At 40.9% G+C, this 12584-nt stretch overlaps 1 protein-coding gene across 2 annotated transcripts in view; it reads left to right on the top strand.

Moving 5' to 3' along the window:
- Positions 1-4565, top strand: part of LOC143301315 (assimilatory nitrite reductase [NAD(P)H] small subunit-like) — a 7162-nt gene extending 2597 nt beyond the window's left edge. For both annotated transcript variants that reach the window (XM_076615520.1, XM_076615521.1), the window contains exons 4-5: positions 1641-1756; positions 4098-4565. In XM_076615520.1, coding sequence (XP_076471635.1) covers positions 1641-1756; positions 4098-4193 — 212 coding nt within the window. In that variant the 3' untranslated portion in view covers positions 4194-4565. The remainder of the gene's footprint in view (positions 1-1640; positions 1757-4097) is intronic.
- The last annotated feature ends 8019 nt before the right edge of the window (positions 4566-12584 follow it).

A 12584-nucleotide genomic window follows, 5' to 3' on the forward strand; every position in this document is an offset into this window, starting at 1 on the left:
CAAAGATGGGTATTATTTGATATAAGTGCAGGGGATACCAATTTGGACCTGAATGTTGATATAGAAAAAGTTGGGTATGGCAAGTACTACTGACTTGGAATAGGAATTTTGAAGTACAAAGATGGGTTTGCTTTTTAAGTGCAGAGGAAACTTGACTTGAAAACAGGAATGGTGTACATAGATGGGTATAATTTGAAAGTGCATAGGATGTTGTTGTTCAAAGATGGATATGATTTTTGAATGCAGGGATCACTTCAAAATAGTAATGTCATAATTGATTGGTATGATATATAAGTGCTAGTGACTTGGAAAAGTAATGTTGTCCTACATAGATGTGATTTGTTTGTAATTGAGGCATGATTTGTAAGTGAGTTATGATTTGTAAGTGCCAGTGACTTGGAACAGGAATGCTGCTGTACATAATACATAGACAGGAATGATTTGTAAGTAAGGTTTGATTTTTAAGTGCTGGTGACTTAGAACAAGAATGTTGTGCATAGCATTTAGATGGGTATGATTTGTAAATTAGGTATGATTTCTAAGTGCTGGCGACATGAAACAGGAATATTGTTGTACATATTTGTATTTGTATTTCATTTTATCACAACAGATTTCTCTGTGTGAAATTCGGGCTGCTCTCCCCAGGGAGAGCATGTCGCTATACTACAGCGCCACCCATTTTTTTGGTATTTTTTCCTGTGTGCAGTTTTATTTGTTTTTCCTATTGAAGTGGATTTTTCTACAGAATTTTGCCAGGAACAACCCTTTTGTTGCCATGGGTTCTTTTATGTGCACTAAGTGCATGCTTCACACAGGACTTCGTTTTATTGTCTCATCTGAATGACTAGCGTCCAGACCACCACTCAAGGTCTAGTGGAGGGGGAGAAAATATTGGCGGCTGAGCCGTGATTCAAACCAGCGCGCTCAGATTCTCTCGCTTCCTAGGCGGACGCGTTATATCTAGGCCATCACTCCACATAGTGCATAGACTGGTTACTGGTTTGTCTCATCATGGGTGACCATTATCATGAGAAGGAAGCTTAAATGGTAATGGACACGTCATTCGATCTGATGCGCTCGCAAAGACCATTCTGCTGGGCAGTGTACCAGGCAGTAGGAAAAGAGGGAGGTAGAAGATGTGGCAGGACAAAACCAAAGAATGGACAGACCTGAATTTCTCCAGTTCCCAGAGAGCTGCGAGAGACAGGAATCTATTATAATAATAATGATAACTGGACATTTATCAGCGCTTTCCTCATTGCACAAAGCGATTTACAATCCACACACACACACGCATACGAAACACACTCAGTCCTCAACTCACAATCTTGCACAATAAACGTATATGCACATACAACCTCGTACGCACAATACATACATACATATATACATACATGCATCCATCCACCCATACATTCGATGCACACACAATACAGCGTTACAAATATACCTACACAATATTGAGAGAACTGGTCTGGAAATCATCTGAGGTGCCTGACAGCCCTCCACTGGGTTATGGGACAGGTGAAAGTGAAGGTGAAGGAGGGCATAGATAGGTGTGCTTTGTAAAGTGCCAGTGACTTGGAACTGGAAAGCGGTACAGAAGCAGCTCCATCAGTGTGGTTGATTGATCCCTGCAGGGGGTCCCATCGACCAAGGGGACATTGAAGAGCAGGGCAGCACAGTCAAAGTCACCTGCCCCATGCACTTTTACGTCTTTGATGTGAAGAACGGTTCTTCCATCACCGGCCTGAAGGTATGGTCTCCTTTATCAGGGCGGTGGTCACTTTTCATAGTGATAATGATGTGAATTTGTGTCGTGCCTCTTCTCTGAATAGGGCTTTAGGTGCTTTACATTAATGGGTGTATATATCTGGACACACATAAACATGTATGCACACACACACCTCACATACACATACCAAAAGCATAGGTATATATATATATATATATATATAGAGAGAGAGAGAGAGAGAGATCCATTTATAAACAAGTATGCACACACACACACATCACATACACATACCCAAAAGCATAGGTATATATATATATATAGAGAGAGAGAGAGAGAGAGAGAGACCCATTTATAAACAAGTATGCACACACACACACACGTACCCAAAAGAATAGGTATATATAAAGACACACATACACAAATACACACACACACACACTCACACACAGATGAGAAGTACACAATGAGAACTGTGAGTGGTGTGCTGGTGTTTTATTCTGTGAGTGATCAGGGCACACATGTATTACTTGGAATCTGCGCCTGTGCTCTGTGAAAGCTCACTGCAGCAGGTCCTAACAAACAAAAGAAAAGACGTCATTGCAGTATGCAGTCCTGGTACACATACAGAGGTGTGAGTTTGTGCTGGCTGTCACAAAGAAAACAAGAGAGGCAAGGCCTTCAAGACTCACTTGTGATACACTAAAAATCCAAGCTTTTTATGTATTGAGTATAATTTCAAAATGTAATGTTTAAGATGAGAAAGATCAGTTTAAAGCGAATTAAGTCCCCAAGCATTAATTACAGAGTAATTTCCCTTTTTTACACTCTGCACCAAAACGTTTGCAAAATAAATAAAACTTCCATGCTTAGCAAAAGAAGTTCCTGTTTGAACAGAAAATGATAATAATGACTGCTCTTGTTGTTGGGTCAGAATATCAGATCAAAGTGCCAAGTTTAGAGAATACAAAAAATATAAATATAACAGTAAATGCAGTTTGCATATAATTAGGCTTATTTCTTATTTTTTTGTGCCCATCCCAGAGGTGCAATTTGTTTTAAACAAGATGACTGGAAAGAACTGAATTTTTCCTATTTTTATGCCTAATTTGGTGTCAACTGACAAAGTAGTTGCAGAGAAAATGTCAATGTTAAAGTTTACCACGGACACACAGATGCACAGACACACACACACAAACACACACACAGAGACAACCGAACACCGGGTTAAAACATAGACTCACTTTGTTTACACAAGTGAATCAAAAAAGAAGGAAAAAGAAGCTATCTTGTTTTAGTCTTTTTCTATGAGATTAAAACTCCAAGGTAACCGAATGCACAGTATATTTCATGCAAAGGTATCCTCGTTGAATATGGATTTTTTTTAAATGAAATTTTTGCTGCGCATCAGAGTATCCGTCCTGAAACACCTATTTTGACCAGTTATTGCCAGTGTAAAAAAGTTGTGAACATAAAGCTTAATTTCACTATTTGTCTCAAACATTTAGCAAGAACTCCCCATGTGCATTAACTATACTGTGGTCAGGAAGGATATTTTCAAGCTGGCTTTGTGGAAACAATAATTTGTTTGTCTTCTCTGGAAACTTAAACAGACTTTTAGTTTACTGATTGATTGATTGATATGGATACTTATATAGTGCCTATCCTCGGTCGGAGAACAAGCTCTAAGTGCTTTACACACACGGAGTCATTTACACAACAGGCTGCCTACCTGGGTAGAGCCGACTGACAGCTGCCATTGGGCGCTCATCATTCGTTTCCTGTGTCATTCAATCAGATTTCAGGCATGCACACCTACACACTCAGACAAACATGTAACATTTAATATTTTACGTGCATGACCATTTTGTTTATTTACCCCGTCATGTAGGCAGCCATACTCCGTTTTCAGGGGGGTGTATGCTGGGTATGTTCTTGTTTCCATAACCCACCGAATGCTGACATGGATTACAGGATCTTTAACGTGCGTATTTGATCTTCTGCGTGCGTATACACATGAAGGGGGTTCAGGCACTGGCAGGTCTGCACATATGTTGACCTGGGAGATCGTAAAAATCTCCACCCTTTACCCACCAGGCGCCGTCACCGTGATTCGAACCCGGGACCCTCAGATTGAAAGTCCAACGCTTTAACCACTCGGCTATTGCGCCCGTCAGTTTACATAATTTTTCATGATACAAAAACAAGTGCATCATTTAGTTCACAGTAAATCTTATGTGTCTGTGCATGTTTGATCATGTTTAGCCTTGCAGAAGATAATGATCGATACATACACTTGCCTTCACCGTGTAAGCCAGAGGAATGGTAATGTACCAATGATTCTTGTGTCTTAACACTGTTGCAGTTGCCGATATTCGAGACTGAAATACGTGATGATGGACAGCTGTACATTAAAACAACGGAGAGGGTGTCTCTGAAATATGTGAAGACTGCCAAGTAACAACACGAAGACTGGGTAGAGTATTGTGAACTTGGAGGGAGTATAGGTGTGGTTAGTGCTGCAGTTTAGAACCTAGTACTTGTTCAGTGTCATGCAGTTTTCAGTGCTGTTTAAAACAGAAGCAGTATTACCCAACGATAAAGAGGAAAGAGGAGTAGTCAGTGTTGCTGTTCATACCTCAACTGCCAGGTTTTACGTGACTCTGTGAAGCGTGCATATGATCCGTCTGCACGCCTCCTCGTCTGCAGAAAAGAAGTCAGCTGCTTCATGGCCCCAAACCAAAGACAGCCCAATTCAGACAAGACCAAAGTACAACTTGACAAGACAAAACAAAGCTGACTGTGTGAAACTGAACAAAAAACAACAACAAAACAATCAGCATTCATTTCACACATGGATAGGAGATAAAAATAGAAAAAAAGATGACACTGCCAAACAAGTTTGAGGGAGGAGGGGGGGGGGGGGATAAAAGGGGAGTGAAGAAATGAAAAACTTTTATTTTCCCTGAAATAATAGATCTGCATTCTGTTCATTGCATATAGATCTGCTGAACGCCAGAGAATCAACAGACAGGCAGAAAATACGAAAAAAAAAACTTAGCTGTATGAAGAGCACAGAAACAGGAGTCATGATGGCTGCTGGAAAAAGAGGGCGCTAGCTAGTGGGACAAAGGGGAGGTTACCTACTTCCAGGAGGTTATCGGCCGTAGTTGCTTTCGTTTTCTCCGCATAGGCGGATAGTAGTTTGCACAGGACAGTAATGTCAGACCCCTGCCAGAGTCTGCACTAGTTGGGTCACAGTAAGTATGTTATTTAAACGTAATTTTAGATAGAAAATTTCCGTTTTGCTTATTGCATAAAAAACCCCACCCATCTACATCTACATTTTGTTTATAGCAGTTCTTTCATAGAATAACCAGTGTTGCATGCTGCTTTGTGTCGAGAGAGGGGGGGGGGGGCAGGGATCGCTGGAATGCATTTACTGGCCATCTTGATTTAAAAATAAATGTTTTCCTTTTGTTTGCTTGTAAATTTTGTTACAGAAACAGTTACTCCCACTCTTAATGCATACTTTCATGCACGCACGCACACATGCGGGCACACACACACACACACACACACAGAGTTATTTCTGCCTTCATGTTATCTGTAAAAGAGAAACTGATGAAATTTTTAACAAAACAGCGAGAAGAAAGTTGCTGCATATTTTGAAATGTTTTGTATTTTCAAAAGGTGCTTTGAACTTGTAAAAATCACACTTTACCTTTTGTTCAAGAGAAAGTACATTTCAACTTTTGTGAAAAGTGCATGTAGACTTTTGTCAAAATCACATTTGACCTTTGGAAGTTCGAGAGAAAGTGCATTCAGACTTTTGTGAAAAGTGCATTTGAACGTTTGTGAGGTAGGAGCTTTGATGAATGTTGCTTGTCTTTGCTGTGAAAAGAATTAAATGTTTTTAACAAAGAATGTTATGTGCAGTGAATGAGAGAATTGGGCAGCCAATAACATCTATAGAATTGTTTAAAAAAAATAAAATAAAAAAGAGAGAGAGAGAAAAGGGGGGTATAGAATGTCAGTTTCTGCATTCTCATTTCAGTTGACCTTATTCCCAGCTTCAGTATCTTGTGATAAATCAGTGTGTTCGGATACACTGACCAGATGTCTTCACTTTTAGCTATCTCCTTGGTGACAGTGACTGACAGAGGTGACTTAAACAGTTGTCCTCCTTTTCCACAGCTTTCTTTTCTGAATGTGAACATTTTGTGTGGTTCATTTTAGAGACAAGCTTTATTTTCTGAATGTGAACATTTTGTTTAGTTTGCTTCAGAGACAAACTTTGTATCTGGATGTGAACATTTTGTTTAGTTTGCTTCAGAGACAAACTTTATTTCTGGATGTGAACATTTTGTTTAGTTTGCATCAGAGACAAACTTTATTTCTGGATGTGAACATTTTGTTTAGTTTGCTTCAGAGACAAACTTTGTATCTGGATGTGAACATTTTGTTTAGTTTGCTTCAGAGACAAACTTTATTTCTGGATGTGAACATTTTGTTTAGTTTGCTTCAGAGACAAACTTTATTTCAGGATGTGAACATTTTGTTTAGTTTGCTTCAGAGACAAACTTTATTTCAGGATGTGAACATTTTGTTTAGTTTGCTTCAGAGACAAACTTTATTTCAGGATGTGAACATTTTGTTTAGTTTGCATCAGAGACAAACTTTATTTCTGGATGTGAACATTTTGTTTAGTTTGCATCAGAGACAAACTTTATTTCTGGATGTGAACATTTTGTTCAGTTTCCGTCCGAGCTGTCCACCTTGTGACAAGAGACTAGTTTCACACCAGCGTTGTGGCTGTGTGTGCGGAGCTGTCACCTATCTGTGGTGACCAGTGCAGTGGTCAGTGTGCATTGTTTGCTGTGTCAGTGAAGCTGTGGGCCCTTCCCCCCTACCCCAACACACACACACACACACACACACACACACACACACACAACTTTATGTTGATGGCCATCGATTCAGAGTTCAACACGCACACCTTTCCACTGATGGTGGGAATGTCAGTCACTGGTTGACAGTTACAACAGGAGAGCATTTATGTTCAGGTTTAATACTTGACACCCACTTCAGCCTATACGGTTGACGGGGCCAACCTCTCCAGAGTGGTGTGTGGAGGGGACCTACTGAACACCACTCTGACATCACCAGAACAACACTAATGATAATCATAATGGATAATGGATGCTTATATAGCACACTATCCAGAAATCTGCTCTAGGTGCATTACAAAAACATTTTTGTTTACATGACACATTTCTTCAGTGTTACGTACACACACCAAAATGTGACTAACAAACTAAACACACACGCACACATACACACACACACACACACACACACACACACACAATGCATACATACATTTTAACATACATAGCAGCTACCCTCCACACATACGTACACATAGGCACACACAAACACACACATACACAGACACGCATGTGCGTACGCGCGCGCACACACACACACACACACACACACACACTTGACACTATGTTAAGATGAGCAGCCACAATGACAGTCTTTTTGCGAGCATCCAGGATTCAAACTGACAGTTGTGTGTGAGCTCAGTGCTCAAACAGCACAGTGCTCAAACAGGACGTCGTGTGGGCATTGTTTTATCTGACGCTTCGTCGGGCTCAAAATATATTCTTAAAACCCTGTTCTGCATGAAAGGGATTGTGTCTTTGAAAAACAACATGTTACCTATAGCTTTTCTTTTTTTTTAAGAAAATCTTTTGACTTGGATGACTTGAGAAAACTTTGAGAATCAGCTCAGTGCTCTATGGAAGTTGACATGTTTTTGCTTCTGTGAAGTCCTGTATTGTACAGAAGTTCAAATGGTTGTGCAATGCATGTGTCACACTGCATCTGTGTTGAGTGACGGAGGAACTGTAGTTTGATTCACACACATTCTGTGATGTGCCACAAGAACAGCTTGTTGTCAGCTTTGTTAACACCCAGTTCTAAGCAATGGATATTTGTTCAGTGGTTTTAGTGAAATAACATTGGTTTGATGTCTGATGGGTCTTGAAATCTTGAATGCCTGAGCCTCCGTATGTGTGTTTATATGTGTGAAAGAGAGAGAGAGACAGAGACAGAGTGCTTTTTGTGTGTGTGTGTGTGTGTGTGTGTGTGTAAGTGATATGAGTTTTTGTGTAAGAGTTTGTGCATATGTGCCCAGCATGCACTTGACATAAAAATTTTTAAAAAGTTGTTGGAAGAGTTCACTTCAAAACAAGATCTTTCACACCGTGTCATGACTTTCACACCATTCCACAACACACTCACATAGAAACTCTCCTGCAGTGTTGTGTTTGTTTTGAGGCCTAGCAGAGCGTCGTCAGAGAAGAAGAAGAGTGTTGTTCTGTGCAGCACCCCAGCGTCTCTTCACAGTTTCAGTTTCTCAAGGAGGTGTCACTGCATTTGGGCAAATCCATACACACCACCCCACATCTGCTTGCTAGATGCCTGACAGCAGCATAGCCCTATGCGCCTTGAGTGCAAGCTTATATATTTGTGTGCCTATCAGAGTGGATTTCTTTTTACATAATTTTGCCAGAGGGCAATACTCTCGTTGCCATGGGTTCTTTTTCAGTGCACCAAGTGCGTGCTGCACACGGGACCTCGCTTTCTAGTCTCACCTGCAAGACTAGATGCTCAGTTTGATTTTCCAGTCAGACTAAGGAGAAAGGGTGGGAGTGGGATTCGAACACACACCCTCACGGACTCTCTGTATTGGCAGCTGGGCGTCTTAACCATTCTGCCACCTTCCTCCTTCGCAGAGCTGAGGGAGGAGAAGAAGAACATCATCATGTTTGCGAGGCGTGGACCTCAAGAATCTGCCCCATGCCAGTGGCCCCTGTGGTGGAGAAGGCCCCTGTGCCTGTGGGGGGCGTGGCAGGGGAATCTTTGCGTGCTTGCCTGGCTTGTTGCCCTTGTGATACAAGGACCAGGGGGGCAGAATTGTGAAGATGCTTTTCTGCCAATGCCTTGTCTTTGATGGTCCGGGTTTGAATCCCAGTCTTGCCCTTCCTCACAAGTTTGACTGGAAAATCAGACTGAGATTCTATTCATTCAGATGAGAGAATGAACAATGGTCCCATGTACACCATGTACTTGGCGCGCTGAAGAAGAACCCAGGGCAAAATAAGTGTTGTCCTCTGGCAAAAATTCTGTAAAAGAAACACACACACACACACACACACACACACACACACACACTGCTAATGTATGACTTTTTCAACTCGTCGTTAAATAGTCTAGTTGGTTCGCTGTTATACTTGTTAGTTTTTCATTAGAAATATGTTATATTGTTATGTTTTTTTGTTTATTTTTTAAACAAAACTTAAATCAATAATTTTCACACACACACACACATACACACACACACTTTCACTTACTTGTATGCGTACACAGTAATCCCCCTCCCCCTCCTCCCACTCGATTTTTTTCCTTCCCTCGTCTAATATCACTTACAGTGAAAAGCCGTTAAACTAAAGAATGAACACACAAAATCATTTTTTATGTCAGTAATGAACAAGGCATGGAAGATTTAAATTTCTCCCTCTCTCTTCTTAGGACAGTGTGTGTGTTTGAGCATGGGTGTGGGTGTGCATGCATGTGTGTGTGCATGTGTGTTTGGGTGTATGCATTGCATCACTGCACATCCACTCTCTTTCAAATATTCTAGTTTTCAAATCATACATTCGTCATGTTGACCCCACGCCCCCTCCACAACACAAAAAATAAATAATCTTTTATTTCTATCTTTTTAATGAGATGCTCTCTGTAATCAATGGCAAACTGAACACAGTACCTCCTCAAGCGGTCCACACCACACCACACCACACGAGCACGCATTAAGAAACAAACTTGACATGAACTCACTAATAAACCAGTGAAAAAAAACCAGGTATACATTCTTGACAATATGACTTCTCAGTTTGATCGCAACACTCACATCTCTCAAGCCTTTACCTTACGCATTTCTGATTACATACTTCTTTTGCGTGTGGGTGATTGGATCCTGATGCTAAGCAAAGGGTTTTCAAAGTACAAGACAACCCAAAGTGGAGTACAACCCAAACGTCTTTCACTGGTCCCAAAACCTGGTTTAGTTCTTGGGGGTGCTGCCCTGCTGAACACACCAATCTTCTCTGTTTGTGGCAGTCATGGGAAAGGGCCAGTTTCCCCAAAGTACAGTAAACCCCAAAATGCAGTAAACCCCAGCGTTTGTAAACCAGCTACCCCTGAAAATGGAGTATGGCTGCCTACATGGGAGTTGCAGCCCACGAATGCAGAAAAAGAAGGAGATCAACCAGCTAAGCAGAGATACTTTATTCTTCTTCTTCATTCGTGGACTACGTTCACTCTTATACACCAGTGAGTTTTTATATGTATGACTGTTTTTATCCCTGTCATGTAGGCAGTCATACTCTGGGGGGTGCATGCCGGGTATGTTCTTGTTTCCATAACCCACTGAATGCTGACATAGATTACGGGATCTTCAAGGTCCGTATTTTATCTTCTACATAATACACATGAAGGGGGATTCAGGCACTAGCAGGTCTGCACATCTGGCGACCTGGAAAATCAGAAAAATCTCCATCCTGAACCCACAAGGCGGTGCAACCAGCATTCGAACCTGAGACCCTCTGGTTGAAAGTCCAACCACTTGGCTGTTACACCCATTGAGATACTTTAAAAGCCCTTGGCCGGACACCTGCAGCCAGTTGCATTCCTCGGACGGAAGAACCTAGTATGGTCATAACCCGCTACTAACTGTGTGTGGTGTGGAACTGACCAATGGTGTAGTTCAGTCAACGTAGGCATTTAATCAGTGTAACTGTCAAAAAGTTCGAACCAAGCAATGCAACTGGCACCTGGTCAGGATTAGGGTGTTTTGAGCACAGCTTTGTTCAGTCGCCCCTGTGGGTCCCATCCTCTGGACGGGTACAACTCCTGGTGTTGTTCAACACTAACTGGTGACCTCACCACACCTGTTGACCAAGGGAGGAAAGTGGCAGAATGGTTAAGGTGCTGTCAATATAGTGTCCTTGAGGGTCTGGGTTCGAATCCTGCTCTCTGTGTTCCAAATAGTGAAGAGTGGTAACTCTCTCCATTCACAAGGTACACAAATTCAAGTCAGTGCTGCTTACGCTACCGATTCAGCTAGCACACAGGTAAATAAAAGGTACATTGGAACAAACCCAGACACTTCCTCAAAAAAAAGGAAGTGCCGGGCCTGTCCCTTATACAGATCATTTGACATGTGCACACAGCAGCAAAGACAGAAGAAATGTGCAAACACAAATTAGCTTTTATTCAAGACTGGCACAGCCTCTTTAATCCTGAACAAGCCACACAGAACACATGGACAAAGTTTGTTCCAATGTACCTTTTATTTACCTGTGTGCTAGCTGAATCGGTAGCGTAAGCAGCACTGACTTGAAGTTGTGTACCTTGTGAATGGAGAGAGTTACCACTCTTTACTATTTGTTAATCATTTCATCTCATGGCCTCATTATTTGTTAATTCTGTGCATTCCAAGGTCAGTTCTGATCTTCCGGTATATAAGATCAAAAATGAATTTTGCGGACCTGGTTCAAAGCCAATTCAGTTACACCTGCACTGTGACGTGTTTGAAAAGAAAATAATGTTGGAACTAAAGCATTTGTCCTTTGACAGACATTGTACTTGAACTGTTCCAGACACCCCATAACATATTTTTTATATGGTGTTTGAATTCATTAGCAGTCCATGGTTCATATATTCTGTAATATAAAATGCAAGAAATCTGAGAATTTTTTTCATTTTATTCGCACACATATACATCCATGCATGCACGAACTGACAAATTCGCTGATACATACAAGTAAGTCAATATACATCCATACATGATAATGAAATTAACTACACCCCCAAAACAAAACCATTCATACTAAAAAGAATATAAGCAAACAAACAAAAACTATGAATGCTATCAATAATGGCAGCAAATGTTCAAAACTCTCTACACTGAAATATCACAAAAGTAAGTTATCAACAAACCTAACAGGAAGCAACTGTAGGAACAGCGATCAAACACCTAAATCATCTTCAGTTATCACAAACGATTAATCAACAAAGCTAGAACACCTCTTAGTTATTAGTGTTCTGATGGCTCAAAAAAAACACAACTACAAAAACAAAACACTGTGAACAGGTTTCTGGTGCTTTTGCATGTCTGCTTGTACGGCCAGTGTGTACTGTTTTTATCTTTTGCTGCTTACAGCCCAGCTTTACACACTGAACCATATCGGAGCTGAAACAAATCTGTAAATATCAGCCCAACAAAACCTGACAAAAAGACAACAGAAAGAAGAAGAAGAAAAATTCCACAGGAAATGAAAACTGGGTACAAGTCCTCACTTTCATGCACACAAACCCAGGACACACCTCCCACAATGATCACTCAGTCGGTTTTTTTGTCAGTGGATTTAAAACAGACAAACAACATGAACACAAACATAATTACACTACACATAACGAATAAAATAATAAATATATATTTCAGCAGGCAAACAAAACCAAAAAACCGCTTACATCCACCTCCCTCATCCTCAGAGCAAAGAAGAACACAACGATGAAAGAATGTCCAATTACCAAATCCACAAAGAGACAAAAAAAACGTAAGTCTTTTAGAAATAAAACGGAGGTGAAAACAGCACGGCAAACAATAAAGAGAGGCAGTGACGACGGAAAGAAAACGACAAAGCCGGACACAAAGGCAGCGAAAGAAAAGAGGAAATTTTCAGCACAGAATTTCCAGCAGGTGGGGAAACTATTT

This window comes from Babylonia areolata, chromosome 27 (genome assembly GCF_041734735.1).
Source record: "Babylonia areolata isolate BAREFJ2019XMU chromosome 27, ASM4173473v1, whole genome shotgun sequence".
Taxonomy (NCBI): domain Eukaryota; kingdom Metazoa; phylum Mollusca; class Gastropoda; order Neogastropoda; family Buccinidae; genus Babylonia; species Babylonia areolata.